Genomic DNA, 27,991 nt, shown 5'->3' on the forward strand with positions numbered 1-27,991 from the left:
CACGTTTCTAAGGACATATCAGTCCAGTTGTGTAACCCTCAGCCCCAGAGATTATTGTTGAAAATGCTGATAGAAGATGGAAAGACTCAGAGTACATTAAGATAATCAACTCTGCAAAAATAATTAGGAACAAGTCCTAATGCTTCCAAGTATATGGGACAATAGCCAAATGTAAAACAACAACAAACACTACCAAAGAATAAAATATCCTCTGTAATACTGAAATATGTAGAGGCTAAGGGGGTGATTTCTAGTAATGATATTCTCTGAATGAGGTTGACTTTTAAAGTCAAAAGAAGTTCAAAATAGCTAAAGAACATAGAGTTTGGTGACAGGAGGACTAGAAATAAGGGTGACAAATGGGTGGAGGCTGGGTCATACTGGGTCTTATAAAATCATATTAAGGAGTTGGGACTTTAGGGATAATAGAAAGTCATTAAGTAACTCTAAATAGGACAGATATAATGCAACATGCATTGTAGAAGAAACACTGGCTACAGACTTTAGGAAGTAAAACCAATTAGAGACTCTTGCAGTAGTCCAAGTGGAAGACAACATCGGGTTAAACTAGGGTGGTAGCAGGAAAGTTGGAAAAAAGTAGATGAATCCAAGGGATGTGGGAGGAAGAAATGACAAATCTTAGGGATTGATTGAATCTGTAAAGTGAAGGGTAGAAAGCATAGCCATAAAAGCATGAAGAAACCAAATATAGTATTTACTGTTACTACTACGTCAAGATTTCTTTTACTATGCCAGTAAAACCATCCCCCAGCTACTTCAGGGTATTACCATCAGCTGAAGGGAACCATCTCACTCTAAAATGCCTGGGAGGACAATGACTGACTAAGATGAAGCTACAAAAGCCAGGCCCCTTGCCAAAATTATAGTGCCATTCATGCTCCGTATCTCCCCATGGGGTCAAATGGAAGCTACACTTCAAGTGAAATCACACCTTTGTTTTACTTTTGCTCCTTCCCTATCTCACTTCCCTTACTTATTACAAGTTTCCTTCCTTAACAGATGAATCTGCATATGCAACAGAAACAGACTCACAGAGATAGAAAACAAACTCATGGTTACCAAAGGGGAAAGGGAGGGGGAGGGATAAATTAGGAGTATGGAATTAACAGATACACACTACTATATATAAAACAGATAAGCAACAAGGATTTACTATATATCACAGGGAACAATATTCAATATCTTGTAACAACCAATAATGGAAAATAATCTGAAAAAAAAGAATATTTACATAACTGAATCACTTTGCTTTACACCTGAAATTAACACAATATTGTAACTCAACTATTCTTCAATTAAAAAAAAAAAAAGCTCTGGTCAAAGGCAATAATTTATCACAGTCTTCTTTTGTTCTAGGAGTTAAGGGTACTTACCCGCCAATATCCTGCTTCACAAAGTCCCCAGGTTCTTGTCGTCTTGATTCCCCTTGGCCAGTTGTTCCAGGGAGAATATTAATCAGGAAGAGAAGCCCAAGGCTAGTCATGTAGAACTGACTTATTTGTGTGATTATCATCTTCTTAGGCGCCAACTTGGAGAGACCTGTGAGTTCCATGTTCAGGGAAAGAGGAAGGGGAAAGGAGTAGAAGACAAAGGGAAGGAGGAAGAAGTGGTGAAAAAAAAAGATTTTATTCAACTCTATTAGAGCCATTTAACTTCCATAATATACAGCTACTAAATGCTTACTGTGACAGTCCTCCTTCTGCAGTTCATCAATGCCACCAAAATTCACTCCTGGCATATCCCTCTCTTGATTATACCAGAGCCCAAACAATAGAGGGTAGTATAAAGACTCTAAATTAGTAATTGGAAGTCTTAGGTTACAATGCCATCTTTTTCCCTGTCTTCTTGTAACTAGGTGAGTCACAGAACTTCTCTTAGCCTCAGTTACCTCTTATAATCCGAGATCTTAAAATAATCTCTCATGTCTTCATTTTATTTTCCCCCAATCCTGTTTGATTTTTTACTATCACAAATGCCTTTTCCATGAATAATTGTATAATATTGTAGAAAATCCTAGAATATTAAGACCTGGAGTCTCTTTATAGAATTTTTGGGATTGATTCTCATCTTGATACAGTTAAGCCGTTTTCCAAAATATCAAAGGGCCTGGAGAAGATCGACTGTATCTTCTGAATCGGGTTGAGAAAATGCTGAATGATGAGACACCATGATTCCTGAATAGGAATGCAATGTTTTCCCATAAAGAGATATTTGAGGGCAAAACCAGTCCCATATAGAGGCCACAACATAAAGAAGAAATCCAAGCCCAGTCTCCTGGTACAGAAGTCCCTACGTGGTCAGCAAATTATACTGATGATAGAATTATGCAATTTTGAGTTGCCTATATGCAGGGCTGTTTTATGAACTCTGGACTGGTAGAGGTTTACCCAGGACATGGGGTTAAGAAAACAGTGTAAAGAGGCACTTGCTTGTTACCTCTAAACCTTATGGCTTCTTTGAATTTGAGACACTGACCACTTGAAGGAGACCTAATTCTGACCCAGCACCATACTCTTTTACAGTCATATAGGTGGTTTAATTTTCAGAGGGCATAGAAGGATATGAAAAGTTTTTCCCAAGGAAAGTTTATACAAGACACTAATATGTAAAACAGATACATGCTGAAGAGCTATTCTGGTAGATGAGAAGATGAAGAACAAAATCTTTCTAAATTGATCCTAACCACTCCACCCCCCGCCCCAAAGCAGCCACTAGGTTCTATATTAGATTGTCTTCTTGAATCTGATACAGGCATAGAAAACTATGATACAGGAGAAAATGGATTTCTGACATGAGAAAATGTCCACATTATAGATAGAAATAGTCATAGTATTCGGTTGTATCACATAAATTTGCCAATATTTGACAATTTTTCTTTCACAAAACAGCAATTTCTTATGCTCAATTTAATATGTGCTGTGACATTCATGATTCATGAGCTGTACAAGAGTTGATGGCTATTTTACAGAAATCAACAGAAACAGTACAGTTAAGAAAACCATAGCATACGAGTAAGAAAATATGGCGCATAAACAAACAATTCTGGGGCAAGAGAAACAGCTGTAGTATGGGCAATAACTCTGACATATGCTCAAACATCCACAGGGCTTCAGAAGACCCTAATGTTGAAAATCACATGACAAAGGTTAATGCTCATATAATCATGATTGACAATTACTCTACAGGAACAAAGAGACTTGGTACAGGATATGAAGTCTAAATTGTAGAAATAATGCATGGAATATAGGACAGAACTATGATGCATGCTTAAAACACATGACTGCCTGAGTAACAATCCTGGGTTTAGGAGAAGATGGCCATGCTGCATGAGCAAAATACTCATAGTGTATGTTCAACTATGCTATTCTAGTATATAACTATGGATTATGTTCAAATGATCATGGTAAACAAGCAACAAATCTTCACACTAAGCATAGATGCCAATGACACAGAAACAAATGCCCATGATTTGGAAGGAGAAAACTATGATGCATAAGAAGACAACAATGTTATATAAACTCATGACTAAGATACATGTTCAAATAACCATTATGCATGAGAAGACATCCCTTATATATAAAAGAGGTTGGACATAATACGTGCCCTCCAACTACCATGACACTTGTTAGCAAACAACATTATTATTATTCATGTGAACACATTTATGATATAAAACCATTTGGCTATGGTATATGTCAGAAAACCATAGCACATAAGCCTACTAACCACTGAACAAGAGAAGAGGGCCTTGGTACACATTTCATTAAGACATTGCACATGATCAAAAGAATGCCACTAGACTGCTGTACAACAATGTGAATATACTTAACAACATTAAACTGTACAGTTAAAATGGCTGATTGTTTGTTATGTGTTTTTTTTACCAGAATTAATGTTTTAATTAAAAAACAACATGCCACTGGAACAGGCAGAGTCTTAGCAAGTTAGCAAATATCTATAAAACAGGACCCAACCCTGATATATGTACAGAGAAATATGGCACATTAGAAGCTATTAGCATTAAATGAACATAAATCCATGTACATGCTCAGATGATCATCAAACAGTACAGAGAAGGACAGTAGAAGAGAAGACACTCAAAATTATTCTAACAACCTTGCTGAATTTTCAAGTGACCATAGTACATAAACCATGACACTTGAACAAAGAGCCTTCAAACATGATAAAGCATCTATCTAGCTGGAGACAACTATGGTATATGCTTAAACAACCATGATGAATGTGAAGAAGTATTTGGTATATTAGTCCTTAACCACGATGTGTGCATGCACAATGTGTGTATCACGGCAACCATGATATAAGAATTAAGTGACATGGTTTAGGAGTAGATGGCCATGCTAGACTGCCATGATGCAGGAACAGAAGCCATGGTCCAAGAGTAGGTTGACATGCTCAAATTTTTCCACTGGAGCTGAGAGGTAAGGTATAGATGCAAGTGGCCATAATGAAGAATTGATATCTTTCAAGTAATGATGACCATGGTGAATAAATTGCTATTTATAACATATGAACAAACAAATATAATACTACACATACCCATGATGAATATACTGAAAATTACAGCAAAGGAACATCATATAATGACATGAATATTCAAACAACTATGTTGCATAAGCAGAATGTAAAACCTAATATTAGTTTTAAAGTTAGTATAAAGAATCCAGTGTACACTGCAAAAGTAGACAACCATGGTGTATGCTCATATAAGTACAGCAAATGAATAAACACCGATGATGTTTGAGCTTAAAACCAATGAGTGTATTCAGATAACCATGGTCACAATGGCAGATCTCTCTGGTAGGGTCAGATTGGCTATAATATAGGAGGTGACAACCCTTGTGCAGGCTCAGATAATCTTGGTATTAGAATGTATTATCTATGGTACAGGAACACACAATCATGACACATGCTCAAGTCACCATAATATGTAATTGCATAGCCAAAATAACAATGGTTACTCTATCAATTCACTCCGCTCAAGAACTAAAGGAAGGTACAAGGAACTAACCAGAGGGAAATCTCTATTAGCTGATAACTTACAAATTAATATCTCCATCCTAGATCTCTCCTGCAACCCATATCTGCACTTAGATGTCTGAGAAGCATCTTAAACCTAACACGTTCAAATATCCACCTACACACACACACAGACCTGGTCCTCCTGCAGTCTTTCTCATTTCAGGTAATAGTAACCCCACCCTTCCATCTGCTCAGTAAAAACTCTGATGTCATTCTTGACTCCACTTTTACTCTCACACCCCACATTCAATCCATAAACAAGTCTCATGGGCATTCCATTAGAAAGGAAACATATCCAGAATAAAACCACTGGTCATCACCTCTGCTGCTACTCTGGCTTGTCATCTCTTGCTGAGATCATTATAAAAGCCTCTTAACTGGTCTTGCTGCCTGTGCCCTTGCTCCCTTACAGTCTGTTCTTTAAACAGCAGACAGAGTGAAATTATAAAGTGTTAAGTCAGATCATGTCTCTCCTCTGTTCAAAATCATCCAATCGCTTCCCATTTCAAAAAGCCTTATTATGACCTACAAGAACCTACATGATCTTATCCCCAAATAGCTGGCTAACCTCTACTACCCTCCTCTTTTACTCACTCCATTTCAGCCATATGGCCTCCTTGCCACTCATTGGATATGCCAGGCATGCTCCAGCTCTAGAGCCTTTGCGTCTGCTATTGCCTCTACCTGGAATATTCTTCCATCCAATTTCCAGATAGTTTGTTCATTCCTTCACTTTAGGTTTTTATCCAAATATCACCTTTCTCATTGAGACCTTCCCTGACCACCCTATCTAAAAATTCAATCCTTCTACACATCCCAGATACTTCCTATGCAGTTGCCTGCTCTATTTTCCCTTTTAGCACTTCTAGCATATATTTTATGTTTTTTGTTATCGTCTCTTTCCCCAGTAGAATATAAGCTCAATGGGCACAAGGAATTTTGCTTGTTTTATCCATAGATATATGCCCAATGCATAGAAAAGTGCTTGATAAATAATGCATACTTAATAAATAGCTAATGAATGCTATTTTGAAAAAGTCACATCCCTAAATGAGGTAAGATAGTATAAAGGATAGGGTGTAGGATGGGCTTTGGAACACACTAGATTAAGAGACTACTTGGAATTACCAAATACTAGTCATGTTAGGCTTTAAAGACCTCCTTCTTCAACATAAAATGGGGGTAATAATACTCATCTTCTAAGAATTCTAAAGATTAAATAATATAACATACATAAAATGCCTGGCTAAAGACCTGTTACCAGGATGAGTCAGCTGTTATATCCTGTCCAAATATAAATTCATTTTATCACAAACACTTGAGCATCCACTTTGTACAAGGCACCGATACAGTACATTCTTCTATAAGAATTCCTAAAACTCCTTTACCTTAGTGCTTAGAAAGTACTAGATACCAACACTCTGCCCACCAACTCCCCTGCTTGGATGCTATGAGGCACTATCTGCCAGAACTTTACCTGAACAGAGGTATCCCAAGTGCTGCTACCCAGATACTATGAAGCCAACTCTGCCATTTCTTTGTCTAAATTTGTCACCAGAGTTTCATTTAAGGCCATCTAATTCTACCCAGCCTCAGGTCACTGCCACTATTAAAGGTTTTGGAGTAAGAAACATCCTAGTTCCAATCCTTGATATACCACATAGAAATCTGACATTGGGTGAGTGATTTGACTCAACATTCTCATCTATAAAATGTTGATAATGGTACTACTGGCATATAGGAGTGTTATAAGAATTAAGTGGTGTAGTTCATGTACAGAATTAAGCATTATGTTTGATATATAGTAATCCTTGGTCACTGTAACCTACAAATAAATTCCTTGATCTCTTGCCCTCCAACGAGCCTCAGCTCCATCCTAATTCAGCCACTCACTCCCATGGTCATAGCCTAAATCTTGTCATTACAAATCTATGATCTCAAATAACTCTCTGATGATATATTTCCAACCCTTTTCATCCAGTACCTTTATACTGTCAACCCTTCTACCCTCCTATCTCTAATCCCTTGATCTTACCACCTTTAAATTGCCCATAATCACCTTGGTGTTCTTACCTTCTTATCCTACTTGGATTACATACATAGTCTGTAATTAAAATCATTATAATCATTCTCTGCTGTGAACCCTCAACACACTTGCCTTTCCCTTACTCTGTTGTGACTGCCTGGAAAAAATATAAGCCCTGGTTAAATCCATCTCTTTGCCTGCAACTAAGCAGCTAAATATAGCTGGAGAAAAATCCATAATTATTCCTGACTGGTCTCTCTTTAAATTTTCCTCAACATACTTCAAATGTCCCATGATCCTTTTACATTTGCCAAACCAATTTACTCTCCCACTTTCTGAAACAACTATTTTTTACTTTCTTTTCTCTCCTTAATTCTCCAGTAACTCTTCTCCCAGACTCTCAACAGATGGCTTTGCTTCTTATTTTCCAGGAAAAATAAAACAATCAGAAGATTTTATCCTCATAATATCAATTATTACAATCTACCTGAATCTCAGGCATATACTCTACCTTTCCCTTGTTACAAGAGATGTCTAGTCTCATCTTATGCTATCCCTTGTACATGTGCCCTGGATCCTATTCCCTGTCTCCTGCTCAAGGATTTTAATTCAGTGATTTTCTTCTCTCTCCCACACTTGTCATTTTTTCCCTATCTACTGGCTCATTTCCTGCAGCATAAAAAAATGATGTAATTATCATCCATGATCAAAAAAAAAGCAGCCCTCCCTTGACCTGACATCCCCCTCCACCTCTTTCCTAATTTCTCTGCTTCCATTTATGGTAATTCATTTCAATAATTTTTGATATCACTATGTCAACTTCTTCACTTCTCATTTTCTGATTCCCCTTATACCAGTCAAGTATTTTCACCTATCACTCCACCTAAACCACTCACTATTCATTCATTCAAAACTTATGAAGCACCATCTACTTACCAGGTTCTAGGTGCTGGGAGTACAGCAGTGAACAAAACAGAGTAAAAGGGAATCAATGAAGTGAAAACAACACTAGGCCAATAACTCTTCTCTCTCACACACCTCACATCAAATCCACCCATACCCAAACCACATCTACACCTTGATTTCTCTCTTCTACACCATATATCCAAACTATCAGCTTATCCTGTTGACTTCAAAACAGATTCAGACTCTAACCACTTCTCACTACCTCCAATGCCCACAAGCTTATCTAAACCATCATCTCTCACCACCATGACTGCAGTGAATGGCATCCTAACTTGTCTTGCTCCTTCCTCTCCTGTCCCCTACAGTCCATTACTTGCACAGCAGCCAGAGTGAGTTTTTAAAAATATAAGTCAGATTATAACACTCCATTCTCAAATTTTTCCAGTGGATCTTCATTGGATCCAAAGTACTTGTCATGACCTATAAGGATCTACTTGATTTGACCACTGGCTACCTCTGAATCTCACCTCTTTCTACTTTCCCTCTCCACTACTCATATCAGGTTAAACTAATTTTCCTACTGTTCCTTGAAAACATCCAGCATGCTCCTGCCTTAGGGGCTTTGCACTTGCTCTTCTCTCTGCCATAAATGCTCTTCTTCCATAAATCATTTTGTCTCACTCCTTTACTTTCTTTAGGATTCTAGTTCTGTGCCCCTATTTCAGAGAAACTTTCCCTGGTCACTGTTATCTAAAACTGCATGCTCCTTTCTCATCTCTCTCTATCCCCTTACCCAGTACCATTTTTCTTATAGGATATAGCACTACCTAAAATTACATCATATATTTACTTGTTTATTTTCTGTTTCCCCCACTAGATATGTTTCATTAGAACAGAGACCTTATCTCTATTTCCAAGCCACAGAACAGTGCCTGGCATATGGTAGCTACTCAGTAAAATATTTGTTGGAAAAAAGAATGCTTTCTGAGTTCATGCCCACACTATTCTAGGGGTCCTTTCCTTCTCAGAGATATATTCTGAAGACTACCTTTCCCCCATGCCTTTTAATCTTTCATTTTATGGGAAACAAATGTTCCTGTGTCCTCAACCTCTTAACAGAAAAATCTCCCCTTCTCCCTGCTTTAAATAAATTGGGTTTACGTCAAAGACACTACTTCATTAACTTTCCTCTAAAGTGTAGCATGTGCATAGTCCCACACATTATGCAACTGAGAGACAGGATCAGAATTATCTCATCTCTTTAATGCCACTTTGAAACTATTCCTCTCCTGTGTGCATACACTCCTTGTCATTTGAGGTTCACACCATCTATCTGTATCACTCTCTGCCCTCATTAGTCTTACACCAACCTCCTTATTGCCTCCCCACATTGATTCAAAAACAGTGCTCAACTCACACTTTTTATGTCCTTCCATCATCTTCAGTATTTCATTGTTGGTGTTGATAATGTATCTATATATTCCACTTTATCAATCTATGCTCAGAGCCACATTCTCTTTATCTTATACATAATTGCTCCATAACTGCGTCAAAAATCTTAAACTCCAGTATCTTTAATTTCTGTCTTTATTATGTTATTCTCCTAGTTTTTAAACTATTACTTCTACTCCACTTGCTCTTTGAAATTAGAGCTTCTGTCTATTGATCCTTCCATTATCTCCTATTCTCTTAGTCTTGCTTAGTGCTACTTCCTTTCATTTCAAGGCTGGAGCCAATAGTAAATCACTTGAATTACTCTTTCACCAGAACCTGGCATATACGACCTTCCACCGTATTTGCTCAGAAATACTTTCTTGGACCAACAAACCAAAAAAAAAAAAAAAATCCGTGTTCTCTTAGACTGGTGAATGCTGCTGAAGAAAATTCCACGTCATGCAAAGCAGCCCTACAACAAATCAGTCTCCAAGGCCAGAACCATTCAATTCTTTGATTTGTCATAAATCAGCCCTCTCCACTACTCCTCTCAACTGTTTGCTCTAAACTTGTCATTCATCTCAAGTTGCCTATTCAAGGAAATTTACAACGGTTCTTAAGAAAAAGTCAAGATGCTCAGGAAAGACAAAACATCCATAGCACATACTAACAACGCTTCACCCATATCCCCTTGTATCTCTTTATCAGTTTCTTCTATATTGACTTTGCTGTGCCTTCTCTCCAAACCTGGGTAGCCCTTAACCAGTATTAACAGGTGCAGAGGTACAAATACTGCAGCTCCCTGATGGGGACAACGTTAAGGTGTGACCCACACTGTCTCCATGATACTTTGCTTGACATACTATCCTTGCTTGCCCTCCTTCCCTTCCTTGCCTCACTTTCCACTCCTCTGGTTTTTCCTGGGATTACTTCCTAATAAACCACTTTCACATGAATCCTAATCTCAGAGTCTGTTTCTGTGGAACCAAACGTAAGACATCAGCCCTGCCCCAACCTACAAAAAATACTCACTTTTATATTTACCCTTAATTTCTCTTCTATTCATTTCATAAAGCAAGGTTAACCTGTCCACTTTAAGGATAATCCATCAACCTAAGCTCCTGATCTCATCAACTCCTTTTCCCTCCATCGACTCTCCTACTCACCTGTATCTTAGATCTCTCTTCTCTAATGACTCCTTTCTCTTAGGCCATAAACATAATCAAGTTTCTCCCATCTAAAAAAAATATTCTATTGATATGCTCTTTTCTAGTTATCTTCTTTCCTTTCTTCATCAATCAAGTTTCTTGCACGAGTAATTTGTTAAATCCACCTTACTCGTCTCCTATTCATTCTTTTAACAACTACATTCTGCTTTCTTCCCTGATCATTTCACTGAAACTATGTACTATGTCAGTGATCACCAGTAATGTTGGTATTAAAAATATAACCCACACTTAAGATCACCAATTAGATTGAACTTCCCTTCTTTCTCTTTTTTCTTTTTCTTTTCTTTTTTCCTTTTTTTTTCTTTTTGATAGCACTGACCACAACTTCTTCCTCTAAAATTCCTTGGACTCCATGTTACCATCCTAGTTATAATACAACTTTGTTCATTTCTAGTCTATCTCCTTTGTAGGCTTCTATATGGATACCTCTAAAATTTGGGGCTCCCTGGCTCTGAATTAGTACAATTCAAGATATCTCTTCTCAACTTCTCATTAGAAGAGGTAGATAGCAACAAAAACCAGTGAGGGAAGAGGAGTCTTATTGTCAAAAGTAATGGAAAATGGACAAAATTCAATGTCTTAAAAGGAAATTTAATGATATACATTGCTGTTAAGAATGAATTAAGATAAACTACACAGCACATGTTCCATCTTTTAAAACAGAATATATAGACCCAAAAGCTGTTAGGAAAGACAAGCTAATGTCACACAAATACCATAACTCAGAAACCTAAATGCTGAATTAGCTAAAAATGTATGTGGTGATATAATGTATTTTGTACTGTAATGTTCTTTGAAGCATATACAGGTATATATGCTATTCTTCCCCATCCCTACTAGTAGCAGCAACTCATAAGACTTTCTACTTTCAATAACACTACTTCAGGATATATAAAACAAGAACTTACAACTAAAAGATAAAGGAAAGATATTGGGTTGTTGAGGTAAATTAACATACTACTCAGTTTGCAACAGATTAAACTGAAAAAGATGAAGACAAATCAAACACCATAATTAATACAACTGACAAACATAAACTGACATTTCTACTCTAAATAACACATAATAGTACTTCTTTTCAAGCACCATCTCAAGGAAAATTAAAAAGCTAAAATTACAAAACAAAACTTTATTTTGGGGGGAATGAACCCAGAGTTGGACAGATAAATTCATAAACCAACATTCTTCAACACCTTTAATTACACAAAACAGAACGAAGAATATTTCAAGAAAATAAAATAAAAACAATAACCAGAGGAAAAGTTAGAGAAAAAAATAAAATTACAAAAATAAGTTGTGGTTTTGACTATATCATACAGTAAGGCAGGTATAAACCAAAACAAAAGTTTCCAATGATGGGGACTTTGACTACATACATACGGACAGACACACACACACACACTCACTCACTCACTCACTCACATGAGCTCAGATGCTCCCAGAGCCAAAATTTCAGAGTATCAATGAATCAGAAGTAAATCTGTGTCTCATCTCCAATACTCAGGAGACTACAGGAGCATTGCTTCCATTTGAACTGACCATGGAGAAATAAAGACAGAAAGATTCTTCTCCCCAAAGGTTTTAAACCACAGGAAGCTTCTCTCTCAGGTTTGCAACCTAAATTCACATTAATGTTTCGTTCAAGAAAACTCATCATGAATTTACTTTTACGTGGCTGCAAAACATGCACAAGGTGACCTACAAAAGCAAACATAAATATCTCTGGAAAATAATATATTCATATTTGGTTTTCTGGAACCCCCACAAATAATATTTTCAGAAGCACTGATAGGTATACAAAGATAACCAAGAACACAAAGAGTCTAGGAATTATGAAAAAGAAACAACTGAAACAACTAGAAGAGAAACTAAGCCCCACATACTTCAGATTTTGAATTATCAGACACATATGATAAAAGAACTATGACCTCCACATAAAAAGCTTAAAATATCTTCAGAGAACAGGATATTATGAACAATAAACTAGGAGACTTGAAAAAGAACCAAATACAACTTCTGGAAATAAAAAGACTTTGAAAAGTAAAGTGTGTATTTTATTAGGACATGCACTAAATATAAGTAGAAACAGCTTATATATCTTTTACATTAGAAGAGTAGGAAAAAATAAAATTATTTAAGAAATATCAATCCAAATAAGGAAGAAATGAAGGAAAAATAAACATAAACTAGGCAGTCTAAATAAAAAGCATAAATAAAAGCTAAATAAAAAGAAAATGATAGTTTTAAACTCAGATATTTATCTATCAGCAATTTTATTATATGTAAATGACCTAAAGACCCTAATTCAAATATAAAGGATATCAGACTAGATTAAAATAATAAAATTAATTAACTGCATGTTATTTATGAGTCATATCTAAAACACAAGAGAAATAAAAGTTGAAAGTAAAAACAAAAAGATATGCTATGCAAATATTAACTATAATATTACTTTTAATATTCAGGAAACAACAACTTTTTTTTTTTTTTGGACATGCCACGTGGCTTGCAGGATTGTAGTTCCCCAACCAGGAATCAAACCCATGTCCCCTGCAGTGGAAGCACAGAGTCCTAACCACTGGACTGCCTGGGAATTCCAGGAAACAACTTTAATTCAAATGTTTTACTAGAGATAAAGAGGAAAACTCCATATAATAAAAGATTCAACTTACCAAGAAGTAGAATAAAGGTCTAAGCACCTAATAACACAGCTTCAAAATATGTAAAGCAAAAATTGACAGAACTACAAAGAAACATAGACATATCTATGATCATAATGGAAGACTTTACAATAGCCACTTCATAAACTGACAGATTAGACAGATTTTAAAAATCAGGACAGATATAGAAGGTTTGAACAAGGTAAGTAAGAACACTGACCAAGTAGAAATATAGAGAATATTGTACTCATTGGTGGCAAAAATAAACATTATACTTAATCTCACTAGATACATTTACCAAAATTTATAAGAATATAAAGCAAATCACAACAAATTTCAAATGACTGAAATAATATAGGATATATATAACTCATGGTAAAATAAAATCAAAATACAAATTAGAACATCTTTAGTATATAATAGCAAAATTACTGTTCCTTAAAAAACTAAAAATAAAACTACCATATGACCCAGCAATCCCACTACTGGGCATATACACTGAGAAAACCATAATTCAAAAAGAGTCATGTACCACAATGTTCATTGCAGCTCTATTTACAATAGCCAGGACATGGAAGCAACCTAAGTGTCCATTGACAGATGAATGGATAAAGAAGATGTGGCACATATATACAATGGAATATTACTCAGCCACAAAAAGAAATGAAATTGAATTATTTGTAGTGAGGTGGATGGACCTAGAGTGTGTCATACAGAGTGAAGTAAGTCAGAAAAAGAAAAACAAATACCGTATGCTAACACATATATATGGAATCTAAAAACAAAAAACAAACAAACAAAAAAACAATGATCATGAAGAACCTAGGGGTAGGATGGGAATAAAGACACAGACCTACTAGAGAATGGACTTGAGGACACGGGGCAGGGGAAGGGTAAGCTGGGACTAAGTGAAAGAGTGGTATGGACATATATACACTACTAAATGTAAAACCGATAGCTAGTGGGAAGCAGCCACATAGCACAGGGAGATCAGCTCGGTGCTCTGTGACCACCTAGAGGGGTGGGATAGGGAGGGTGGGAGGGAGACGCAAGAGGGAGGAGACACGGGGATATATGTATATGTATAGCTGATTCACTTTGTTATAAAGCAGAAATTAACACACCACTGTAAAGTAGTTATACTCCAATAAAGATATTTTTAAAAAATAAAAATAAAACTTATGGCATGCAGCTCACAGTACTTTAGGAAAAACATGTGGCCTTATATATGTATTTTAAAAAGAAAAAAAAAAAACAATTAGCTAAGCCCATATCCCAATAACTTAGAAAAAGAAGATCAAAATAAGCCCATGGAGAAGGAGCATGCTAATAAAGACATGAGCATCAATTTTTAAAAAGGAAAATAACTTATAAAAGAGATGATCAAGAAAGCCAAAATTTGATTCATTGAAATAACTAACATTAGACAGATCATAAGAGTGTAGTTCAAAAACTTTATGAGCAAATGTCTAAAAAATATACTAAAACCAAATCAAGAAGAAATTAGAGAAAATGAATAGTCCTATAAGCAGTAAATAAATTGAAATAGTAGTCAAAAATCTACCCAAAAAGAAAACCCAGGGCCAGGATAGCTTTACCAGTGAGTTTTGCTGAGCATTCAAGAAAGAAATCATGTAAATTATTTGTAAATTCCTCCACAAGATAATAAAAGATACAACATCCCTAATTCATGTCACTAAATTAGCATAACCTTAATACCAAAACCTTACAATGACAGCATGAGGAAAGAAAATTACTGGCAAAAATTCAGAAGAAGCTTAGTAAATTATATCCAATATCTAAAATGAATAATACATCATGGTCAAATTGTTTTTATCCTAGGTATTCAAGGTTAGTTGAATATGAGAATATCTATTAATATAACTAATATAATCTACATCAACAGATTTTTTAAAGTTATACCAATATAAGTAAGAGTAAAAGGTAATTTCTTTGATCTGATGAAAGGTATCTACAAAACAACCTATAGAAAGCAAAATACCCAAGGGATAAATTATGAAAACCGTACCTTTGAGATCAGGAACGTGATTCAACTCCTATTCTACATTCTACTGAAAGTTTCAGGTAGTAGAGTAAAACAATACGAAGAAAAGAGATAAAGTTTGGAAAAGAAGGAATAAAACTTTCATTACCTGGATATGCTATGAATGTCTATGTAGAAAATCCTAGATAATCAACAGATAAATTATTAGAATTTGTAAGAGACTTTATCAAGATAGCTAGATATAAAATTAATATCCAGAAATCAATAAAATTCTAAAGACAAATAATTATATACTGAATTTTAAAAATTATACATACAATAGCATAAAATTAAGTACCTAGGTCTAGGAATAAATCTAACAAATGATGTACAAAGCCTCCATGTGATAGAAGTATAGAATTTTATTCAGAAATATAACTTTAAATACAATATTTTCAAGATGTCAATACTGCTCAATTTATTTTTTGACTGATTAATTAATTGGTCAGCCTTGACAAGCTTATTCTAAAATTTACATGGAAATACAAAGAACCAAGAATAGTTTTTTGAAGTCTTGAAGAAGAATAAGATTAAAGGATTTGATCCACCGATAAGAAGACTGCTTTTAAAAATTGTAATTGGGGTAGAAGTGTAGTAATGCCAGGAAAGAAAACAAAGGGAATTGAATGGAGAGTTCAAAAACAAATCCAGGCATATATGAACACTTGATTTGTGACTGAGTTAGCACTGAAGAATTGTCTGGTAAACACAGGATTTTCAATAAATGGTTGTAGGACAATTGGTTATTTTCATACCTTATACAACAATTAAATTAGAATCTTACCCATAGCATACAAAAATTTATTACAGGTGGGTTGAAAACCTAAATATGAAAGCCCAAACTATAAAGACTATGTAACAGAATGAACTTCACAAAGTTGCAGAAAGTATTTCTTAAACATATATAAAGGGCTAACCATGAAGGAAGCAATTGTTAGAGTATATTAAAATTCAAAACTCTGTTCATCAAAAGATGCAAGAAAAAGAATAAAGAACAAGCATACAATGGTATAGTCTTGTCACACACCACACATATATCTCTTAAAGAAACATTATCCAAAATATATGAAGAATTCCTACAACACAATAAGAAAAAGAGAGAAAATCCAATAGCAAAAATGTACAAAAGATTTGAAGAGGTACTTCACAAAAGAGGAACTCCAAATTGTCATTACCTTAAGAAAAGATGCTTATTTCATTAGTAATCATGAAAATGAAAATTAGAGCCACAATAAGTTTTCATTACACCTTCATTGGTTGCCAAAAATTTTAAAGTCTCATAACACCAAGTTTGGCAAGGATATGAAGCAACAGGGATTTTCCTACACTGCTGATGTGAGTATAAAATGTTACAGCCTCCTTGGAGAGCAGTTTGGCATTAGATTGTAAAGTTGATGATACATATACCCATGATCCACCATTTCCACTGTTAGATGTATACCTTAAAAAACTTATGTGCAAATGCACTAGGATAATTGTAAATGTAAAAGAATGTTCATGGCAGCACTGTTCTAAAGAAAGAACTGGAAACAACCTGAATGTCCATCTTAAAATAAAATGGATAAATCATACAATGGAGTACCATATAACAATGAAATAGAAAGAAGTACAATTACATGCATCAACTTGGATATATATCACAAACCTAATGTTAAGCAAACAGAGCAAGGAACAAAGGAACACAGTATGGTTTTATTCATATAAAATTCAAAAAGAGGCTAAACTAAACTACATTTGGATATACATGATAAAGCTATAAAGAAAACCAAGTGAGATCCAGGATAATGATTACTTCTGGTGGGGAAAGAAAAGGTTGAGATAAGAAATACTTTCATTACAGGCTTCAGGAGTACCCCCAATGTTGTAGATCTTGATTTGGATAGTGGTTGTACAGATGTGCACTTTATACTTATAATAATTATAATTATTCTTAAACAGTGTGTATCATTATATGATATTTCTATATATGTATTATATCTCATATTTTTAAAATTAAAATTCAGAAAAATAAGTCCTATGCCAGTTAAATGCTACAAATTTCAGAATGTTGATTATATTGATATATTTCTCTAAAAATTTAGTCTTAATATTGATTCAAGAAATGTAATTAAAGCAATGAGGCACCACTCCATCTATCAAATGAACAAAAGATGTTTTTAAATGCTAAACAATTCGGTTGAAGATAGGACAAGACAGGAATCCTAGATATGTGTGCGTGTGTGTGTGTGTGTGTGTGTGTGTGTGTGTGTGTGTGTGTGTGTATGTATCTGTTGATGAGAGCATAAATCTATGCAACCTTCCTTGAAAACAATCTGGCAGCATGAATAAAAAGCCTGTAAAAAAATATGCCCAAATGACCACAGTGCATGATGAAGAGGTACTACTGGAGTCTGAGCATTTGACTATGATGCACAATCAAAAAGCCCTGCAACATGAGCTGACAGTCATTATATAGGAGGAACAATGATTCAAGAGATTCCATATGGCCCAAGTGCAGGCAGTAATTGATAAATGAAGGGATAGAGCAGATGACAATGATGCAAAAAGAGACCACGAATACCATATGATCACAACGCACCCTCAGACAACTCTGCAAAATGAGCTTTTCGCCATGATATAGGTAGCTGGTATAGGAGCAGACATCAGTGATGGAGGGAAAGAACATCTCAGTGCAGGATCTGAAAAACAGCATGCATAAGCTAATGCATGGTCTAAGATATAGAAGATGGTATTCTTAGTACAGAATCTAACTTTAATAGTTCATGCTAAGAAAACTGTGATATCATATGGACTACGCATAGAAAAGCATCATGAATGATCAAAAACTTAAAGGAGCAGAGAAACATGGTTTAGAGCTTGTTCAACATGGATATGGTATAAGATAGAAAAAAAAACTACAATAGTTACATGTATATGTATAACCGAATCTCTTTGCTGTACACCTGAAACTAACACAACATTGTTAATCAACTATACTCCAATATAAAATAAAAATTAAAAAATAAAAATTACGGAACTACAATACAGGAAGAACTATTTGGAGGCAAAAGCAGATGGAAATAGGGTAAAAAGGAAAACAACACAATATATGTTGAAATAGGAATGGGGTTTGAACAAATATCACTGGTATTTGAGCATCTAATGTACAATCAAATAACTTCAAAATACATGCTGAGAGCAAAAGGATATGATAGAGAAACTGACAGCAACAATGGGAAACTATAAAAAGGGGGTTCAAAATGAAATAAATTTGCTACATAAACTTATTTCTATAACATGGGAAATGGCAATCTCATTACAACAGTAGACATGATTATGTCATATGCAGAAAACCATGGTATGTGAGCATACCAGATAACATGGCTGAGGCACACATAAGTATAAGAGCAGTTAGAAATGGTAGGTAGAGAAAGCCATAGAATAATACTTACTAACATGGTACAATATTTAGGAAATTATAAAATAAGATAACATGGAGTGGTCTAGGAGCAGATGGCAATGACCCCAAAAGTGACATCATGGCAAATGCTCAGACTACATTTGTGTGTAGTAAAGATACCGCCAGTGCTTAATCATTTGACTATAATGTAAACCAAGATAATCTCAGAACACAGCCTATCGCTCATGATAGAGAACAAAGGAAAACAGTACTAGTATAATAATGACAGTGATAATGATAATAACTGTATACTTACTTAGTACTTACTGTATGCGAGCAACTGAGAACTTTACTTATAATAACTATTTTACTCTCACAACAAGCATATTATATTTACATATAATAATTTTACCCTCATAACAATCATTATTTTAGGATTGAGGAAACTAAGGCAGAAAGATAGGAAGTGACTTGTACATCTAACCTCACTATACATAAGTGGTGCTATGCTACCTCTGATGGACATGGTAGCAGACCAAAAAGGACACACACACAGCAAAGTAACTAATGGCTATATTGCTGATACACATAGCAAGCACTGTTGCATAAGTAGTTACATAGCCCATTATCAAAAATCTGTGGTACATGAGCATCTACCGTGGTAGTCAGAACATTTGGCCACAAGGCATAATCCAGGAAACATGAGCTGATATCCAGGATGATGGAGATATAGGCAAACTCAATGTTGTCACAATTAATAAACTGTTATTCATGATACAGAAGATTATATTCTCAATTCAGAAGTAGACAATGACTTAATTTTCACAGAATCATAATGTATGAGCATAAATCTGTAGTATAACCCAATACACTGTATATGAACATAAATTCCTTATGCATGTCCAGACTACCATGGAAAAATGAGCCAAAACCTATATGTAAGAGAAGACAGAACGGTACAAAGAAAACAATCACATAGTGGAAATTGCACAGATAGTCACAATATATGATCAAAAAGCCACAATACGCAAAGGAATTACTTGGTCCAGGAGCAGATGGTAATGATGGGAGACACCATGACATATACTCAGATGACCACAATACAAAAAAAATTAAAGGTGTTTGAGTATTTGAACATGATACATACACACTAATATACCTTGAAATGTGAGCTATCAATTATGATACAGGTACAGGTAGAAATGGTATTGTCAATTATTATGCTCTTCTTGCTAGGGGAGATGTAATGGATGAGTAATGAAGAATACAACACAGCAATGAATGGCTTTTTTGAAGAAGTAGAGACACTATTGCAAAAGGAGAAATCAAGGCATCATGTTAAAAGGACAGCCACCACCAGTAATTTAGCATGGGAATGAGATGCACAACTAATCTCAGAATGCAAGCTGACAATCACGATAAAGAGCAAAGAGACATAGTAATTTAATATTATCAACAAATACTTAGCATTTATCACGTGACAGGAACTAATCTAAGCATTTTACATTTAACTCTTTGAATCCTCACAACAACCCTATGAGGTAGGTATTATTATCATTATTTTGCAATTGAGAAAACAGAGACAGACACAAAGGGGTGAAATGACTTGCTCAAAGACATCAAGCTTAAATGGCAAAGTGGGATTAAATACAAGCATTCTAACTTCAGAGTCAGCACTTTGCATATACACTGATGGTGCCATGCTTCCTCAGATGAACGTGGTACAAGATTAAAAACACAGAGTACAGGAACAAATGGCTTTGGTCCAGAAGTAGACGGCAATGTAGCAAAAGTAGACACCGTAGCACATGCTCAAACATCCGTGGTGCATGAGCAGCCACCACAGGAGTCTGAGCATTTGACTACGATGCACACTCAGAAGGTCCTGCAACATGAGCTGACATCCAGCGTATAGGAGTAGATACTAAAGACGAAGGAGGAGGCAAACACATTGAAGTAACAAATAATCATGGTATACAAAATGATATTCATGGTACAGAAATTTCCATTCTTATTACAAAGCAGACAATGATGTGCATTTTCACACGCATGATGAATGAACAGAAGACTGTAGTAAAATTTCAAACACAGTAAAATAGTAAAATGTATTATGCACATTCATACTACCATGGAGAATGAGCCAAAACCAATTTAGAGCCAAGAGACAAGGTAGAGTAAAAAATAACCATGAGTGGAAACATCACAGATGGATATGGTACATGATCAAATCATCTCAGTACATGAATGATTGTTTCAGAAGCAGATAGCAACAGAGAAACCATGGAACACGCTCAGATAACAACAGTTGATGAAAGCCATCAGTGGTGTTTGATCATTTGATCATGATGTACGCAAGTAAACAAAAACACTACAATATGTCGTAGCAGTCAAGACACAGGAGCTATGAGACAGGCTATGGTACACAAACTTGTTTTCTGAGAAGAAAACCGTGTTGTAAGGCTCATGACATCTGCTACTCAGTTAGGTATTGTGCCTTACAGAAAAAGTCATGGTAAGGAGTGAATAGCTTTGTCCATGAGTAGATGTCAGGTATGCCAAATGAAACCTGACACCAAGTATTTATATGACCATGTTGCATTAACAGCCACAACTAATATTTGAGCATTTGATTATGATGCTTACCTACACAACTCCATGACATGAATTGAAAATGAAGACACAAAAGCAGGTAGACATGACACTATACTTCCTGAAATGGATATGGTTGGTAATTTAAAAGACACAACAAATTCCTTTAGTTTAGGAGCAGAAGGCAATGATGAAAGAGGTGAAATCACAGTGCATGCTTAAACAATCAGGTGCATGAACAGCCACACTAGGCGGTTGAGCATTTGACTGTGATGCACACTCAGGCAAACCAATGGCATAAGATTACAAGCTATCATTTTGGAATATACAGACAAGGTGCAGGAAAAGGCAGGAGTGATCGAAGAGTAGAGAGCCATGGAATAGGAGCAAATTACCATAAAACACAAACTGATATACATGATGCACAAGACACCATTTGCCTGTAGAGCAGTAAGCAATGACAGTTCCTGCTCAGGAACCATGGAGTATGAGCAGACAAGCATGCTGCATGCTCAGACAACCATGGTGCATGAGCAAAAACCTATAATACAAAAGCATGTGGATGTGATACAGGAACAAAAAAACATGTCATGGAATATGCTCAAATGGACTGGTCATATGAATAAAGGAAACATAATACCTGAATACATTTTCTTTAGGCCAGCAGTATATGGTAATAATGCTAGAGGGGGTAACATGGCACATGTAAGACAGTCATGGTACATGAAGAACTACCAATGATGTTTGAACATTTTACTGTGACGTACACACAGACATTCCAAGAAAATGAGCTGATAACAATATAGGGGCAGATGAACAAGTATATTAGAGAAGATAGTGATGATGGAAGAAAAGAAATGGTAGTGCAGGAGCTAATAGGACAGTGCAGATGGCAATGATTCAAAGGGAAACCCCATGGCATATGCTCATATCATGTTTTTGTAAAACACTATCACAAATATATGAGCAGTTTACCATGATGCACACCTAGAGAACCCCAGAATTTGAGCTGACGTCATGATACAGAATCAAGGGACACAGTATTATCATCATAATCAGCACCACATACATCTTACTACATGATAGGCAGTGTTTGAAATGTTCATGTATAATAACTCATATAATTCTCAAAATAATCTTATGAGGTGCTATTTTTATCATTTTGCAAGAATATGAAACATGGAGATGCAAACTGATATGTCCAAGATCTCACATCTTGTAAGTAGATAATTCAAGATCCAAATCCAGTCATTTTGGCTCCACTATCCATTCTCTTAAATAGTACAATAAATGACAATATTCTTTGATTCTTCTGACATACATTAAAAACAGAATAATGAATGGCTTTATTCCAGAAGCAGATGGCAATGTTGCAACAGTAGACACCATAGCACATGCTCAAACATCCGTGGTGCATAAGCAGCCACCAAGGAGTCTGAGCATTTGACCACGATGCACACACAGAAGATCCTGCAACATGAGCTCACACCCAAATTATAGGAGTAGACAGTGAAGACAAAGGAGAGAAAATTCATTGCAATAGCAAACCATGGTACACAAACTAATATACATGGTACAAAGTATTCTTAGTACAAGAGTAGACAATGATAGTGTATTATCACACAAGCATAGTATTTTAAGTGGAAATCTATAGTACAACTTCAAACATTATATGAACAGAAATCCATTATGCATGTTTAGACTATCATGAAGGATGAGTCAATTCATATATGAAAGAGGGGACTGGTATGGTACACCAGGAAAGAACCACAGGGTGAAAAACTACTCAGATGACTGTTCTGAATTATCAGAATGCATGGCATTGGTCCAAGAGCAGATCACACCCACATGCCTATAGGACATGATGCACACCTACATACCTATAGGACATAAGCTGTCAATTATGATACAGGTGCAGATGTACATGGTATAGAAATAAACCATGGTATAATTCTTACTCAAATAGATATGGTATGTAATAAAAATCATGATACAAGTAATGAATGACTTTGGTCTGGGAGATGACAATGGTACAAAAGGAGACTCAGATGGACATAATGCCTAATTTTAAATAATCATGGTGAATAACCAGAATTCCTGTTTTATCCCATTATACACTCAAACTATGCCATTATATGAACTAACAGCTGTGATACACTTAGCAGACATGGTACAGGAGCAGACAGCAAATATGGAAAAAGCAATCATTGTGCAGGAGCTAATGACCACAATCCAAGAGCTAACATCCACGTTACAGAAGTCGTCATTCCCTACACATAAGATCATGATGCTTCTTTTTTACATACTCATGATGGATAAGCAACATCCATCTCATATATATATATAAACACATACAATACACAAACAGCTGGACAGGAGCAAATAAACATTGAGCGATTTATTCAGATGCACATCATGATCCAATATCCACAATATAGAATCAAGTTCTTGCAGTCAAGGATAAGATGACAATGGTGCAAAATGAGACCCCAGGACATATGCTCAGATGGCTATTGTACATGAACAGCCGCATCTTGTGTTTGAGCATTTGATCATGATGTATATTCTGATAACCCCAAAATATGATGTATAAATGATGATATAGGACATATCACAAAAAAATATCAAAAATACAGGGCCTGCATCAATTTACATTCCTACCAACAGTGCAAGAGGGTTCCCTTTTCTCCACACCCTCTCCAGCATTTATTGTTTGTAGATTTTTTGATGATGGCCATTCTGACCGGTGTGAGATGATATCTCATTGTAGTTTTGATTTGCATTTCTCTAATGATTAATGATGTTGAGCATTCTTTCATGTGTTTGTTGGCAATCTATATCTCTTCTTTGGAGAAATGTCTATTTAGGTCTTCTGCCCATTTTTGGATTGGGTTGTTTGTTTTTTTGATATTGAGCTGCTTGTAAATTTTGGAGATTAATCCTTTGTCAGTTGCTTCATTTGCAAATATTTTCTCCCATTCTGAGGGTTGTCTTTCATCTTGTTTATGGTTTCCTTTGCTGTGCAAAAGCTTTTAAGTTTCATTAGGTCCCATTTGTTTATTTTTGTTTTTACTTCCATTACTTTAGGAGGTGGGTTATAAAAGATGTTGCTGTGATTTATGTCAAAGAGTGTTCTTCCTATGTTTTCCTCTAAGAGTTTTATAGTGTCTGGTCTTACATTTAGGTCTTTAATCCATTTTGAGTTTATTTTTGTGTATGGTGTTAGGGAGTGCTCTGATTTCATTCTTTTACATGTAGCTGTCCTAAGTGTCCATCAACAGATGAATAGAAAAAGAAGATGAAGCACATATATACAATGGAATATTACTCAGCCATAAAAAGAAACGAAATTGAGTTATTTGTAATGAGGTGGATGGACTTAGAGTCTGTCATAGAGTGAAGTAAGTCAGAAAGAGAAAAACAAATACTGTATGCTAACACATATATATGGAATCTAATAATAATAATAATAATAATGTTTCTGAAGAACCTCAGGACAGAACAGGAATAAAGATGCAGATGTAGAGAATGGACTTGAGGACATGGGGAGGGGGAAGGGTAAGCTGGGACGAAGTGAGAGAGTGGCATGGACATATATACACTACCAAACGTAAAATAGATAGCTAGTGGGAAGCAACTGCATAGCACAGGGAGATCAGCTCGGTGCTTTGTGACCACCTAGAGGGGTGGGATAGGGAGGGTGGGAGGGAGGGAGACGCAAGAAGGAAGAGATATGGGAACATATGTATATGTATAACTGATTCACTTTGTTATAAAGCAGAAACTAACACACCATTGTAAAGCAATTATACTTCAATAAAGATGTTAAAAAAAGTAAATACAGGGGCAGTTGGACATGGTATAGGAGCAAAAAGCAACGTTGAAATAGAGGCAGATGTGACTGAGACATGAGTTAGTAACAATGCGCCCAATATGACAATTATGACACAGATGAAGCTCAAACATCAGCAGTATATGAACAGACAAACTGTGGTGCTTAATTAGATGGACATAATGCCTAATTAAAAAGCCATAGTACAAAAGCAAATGTTGAAACAGTTGAATATTAGTTGATAGTGATTGGAATTTCTTTGTCTTAATCATTATATTTTCCAAAATATTGTTTTCTCACTTTAGTAGGTACATCACATCTTACAGCAGGATGGACTCTAAGTCTAGATTGCACCATTCTATCAATTTTGGTACTTCTGAAAATTCTATTCAGTGCTTCATTATGTCTAAAAATTTTAGAGTATTTTTAAGTAAATGATAAATATTATTGAAAAGTTTTTTGGAAAACAAACATCTTCAAGTATAGATACTCTTATGGGTTTAATTATGTCCCCCCAAAAAAGAGACAATGAAGTTCTAACTCCTGGTACCTGCGGATGTGACCTGATTTGGAAATAGGATTTCGCAGGTGTAATCAAATTAACATGAGGTCATAGTGGATTAGGGTGGGCCCTAAATCCAATGGCTGGTGTCCTTATAAGAAGGGGGAAATTTAGACACAGACAGAAAAGGAGAGAATGCCATGTGATGATGGAGGTAGAGATTGGCATAATGATGCCAAAAGCCAAGGAATACCTGCAATTACCAGAAACTGGAAGAAGCAAGGGTGGATCCTTTCCTAGAGCCTTCAGAGGGAATACAGCCCTGCCAACAGCTTGATTTTGGACTTCTAGCTTCTAGAACTGTGAGAAAATAAATTTCTTTGTGTTTTAAACTACCCAGTTTGCCACCCTTTCTTACGGCAGCCCTAGAAAACTAATAGAAATGGTATTATTGCAAAAAGAGAAGTCATGGTGCATGCTTAAATGACTGTATTATATATAAATATGTCTCTCTGTAGTTTTACCACTTGAACAAAATGCACACTCAGAAAACCTTCAAATATTATCAGTCAGCCACAATATATGAGTAGGCAGCCACAGTACAATGTGCTGACAGTCATCTATCAGAAGTAGAGAGTAGTCATTTACAAGTATCTATCTTGTGACTGTAGTTAACACTGTATATGAGAAGACTGCATTGACATATAAGTTTAATGTAGCATGTCAAGAAAATAATGATTCATGAGCTAGTAATCATATGACAGTGGCCTAATACTCCTGTATAATTATGCAATGTCATAGTGAACATTAAGGTAAATTATAAACAATGTAAGTTGTACACATGAAAGCTATAGGCCCTGGCTTTACTCAAAGAATCATGATATCAAGAAATGACTATGGTAAGTGCTCAAATAACCATGATACATGGGCAGACATAACTGACATATGCTTAAAAATCATGATAATGACATCATGATCATGGTTCAGATCCATGTGCATAAGCTCTTACTATATAGGAACAGATACTAATGATTCAGGAACCGAAGACTGTGGTGCTTGCTTGGATGTCTGAAGTATAGAGGCTCACATTAGAGTGGCAAGACCATACTGCAGGGGAAGAAAACCATAGATATAATTTAAATATAGGATCATTTGCCTGTGATTTATGCCAAGATGATCATGGTATGTGCTCAAGTTATAGTATGCCTTGGTGTAGGAACTTATATTATGATTAAGTTCAGACCGCCATGACACATAAACCTCAGCATGTGCACCGATCACCTTGCTGCTGAAGAAGGTGCCTATGGTGCAGGAGTAGGTGGCTATAGCGAATGCTCAAATGACTATAACATATTAGCAGTTGACCATGTTATGTAACCAAACATGCCATTTGTTTGTTTTGATGTCCATGCTTCAGGAACACTAAAGTCACTGTTAACAGTAACCATGGTTTAAAAAAAAAGCAGAAGACAATGAAGCAGGAACCAAAGGCCATAGTAAAGGTGCAGAATCAGATAATTATAATGAAGCAATCATCATACATGAACCTAAGTCCACAATTCCACAGAGAGAGCCATAATGCAGAAGCAAACAAACATGGCATTGGAGCAGATAGTCCTTAGGTGGAAGTAAATGATCATAACATATTTTTTAATAAACCAGAGATTCATAAGCAGGTGGTCAAAATATATGAAAAGACATGTTTAGACAGTGATGGTGCATGAGCAAATGGCGGGAGTAGGTGGCCCTAAGTATAAAAGCATACAATTATGCTGTCTGCTCAGAATACCACAGTGCACAAGCAAACAAACATGGAAGGGGATCAGATGACCACAGTAAAGAACATAGAAAAAAGTGAAGAACCATGGTGTAGGAAACTATATCTGAGACACTTGTGAAGACAGTCATGATGTACCAATATATAGTCATCCTGCAAGGGGAAAACTTTTAAAGTCTCAGAAGGCACAAGAAAAGTTTGAATGTTGGTTTGGAGAGAACTAAAATTTGGTCATATTATAGCGCAGCTCCCAAGAGGCCAACTTCCTAGTCTAGTAAAGACCATCCAAATCAGAGTGGGGACAACAGACAGATTATGAAGTGTTAACCCCAGTCCCAATTCTTGTATCTTAAGAAAGTAGAGATGTACCATCATACCCACTCAGACTAGGAGAGAAAATGCTTGAGCAGACACAGGTTTTATTCATTTATTCATGTTCGGAGCAAAATATTTCAGTTGTGCTAAGTTCTGACAACACAACATTCAACAAAATAGACATGATGCTCACCTTCAAGGAGTTGATAGTTTACTGGAAGAAAAACAGTTTACTGG

The 27,991-nt window shown here is 35.8% G+C and overlaps 1 protein-coding gene and 1 long non-coding RNA gene across 4 annotated transcripts in view; both read right to left on the reverse strand.

The window, feature by feature from the left end:
- LOC309651832 overlaps positions 1 to 27,991 on the reverse strand; it is a 437,596-nt gene that overhangs the window by 379,032 nt on the left and 30,573 nt on the right. The window lies entirely within an intron of this gene.
- Positions 1 to 27,991, reverse strand: part of GABRA3 (gamma-aminobutyric acid type A receptor subunit alpha3) — a 258,489-nt gene that overhangs the window by 156,284 nt on the left and 74,214 nt on the right. For 2 of the 3 annotated variants that reach the window (XM_082444885.1, XM_082444884.1), the window contains exon 1: positions 1,395 to 27,986. In XM_082444885.1, coding sequence (XP_082301011.1) covers positions 1,395 to 1,669 — 275 coding nt within the window. In that variant the 5' untranslated portion in view covers positions 1,670 to 27,986. Of the gene's footprint in view, positions 1 to 1,394; positions 27,987 to 27,991 lie in introns of those variants that run through there. The other variant, XM_082444886.1, reaches the window with a different exon arrangement.

Source organism: Balaenoptera physalus (assembly GCF_965194825.1).
Source record: "Balaenoptera physalus genome assembly, chromosome: X".
NCBI classification, from domain to species: domain Eukaryota; kingdom Metazoa; phylum Chordata; class Mammalia; order Artiodactyla; family Balaenopteridae; genus Balaenoptera; species Balaenoptera physalus.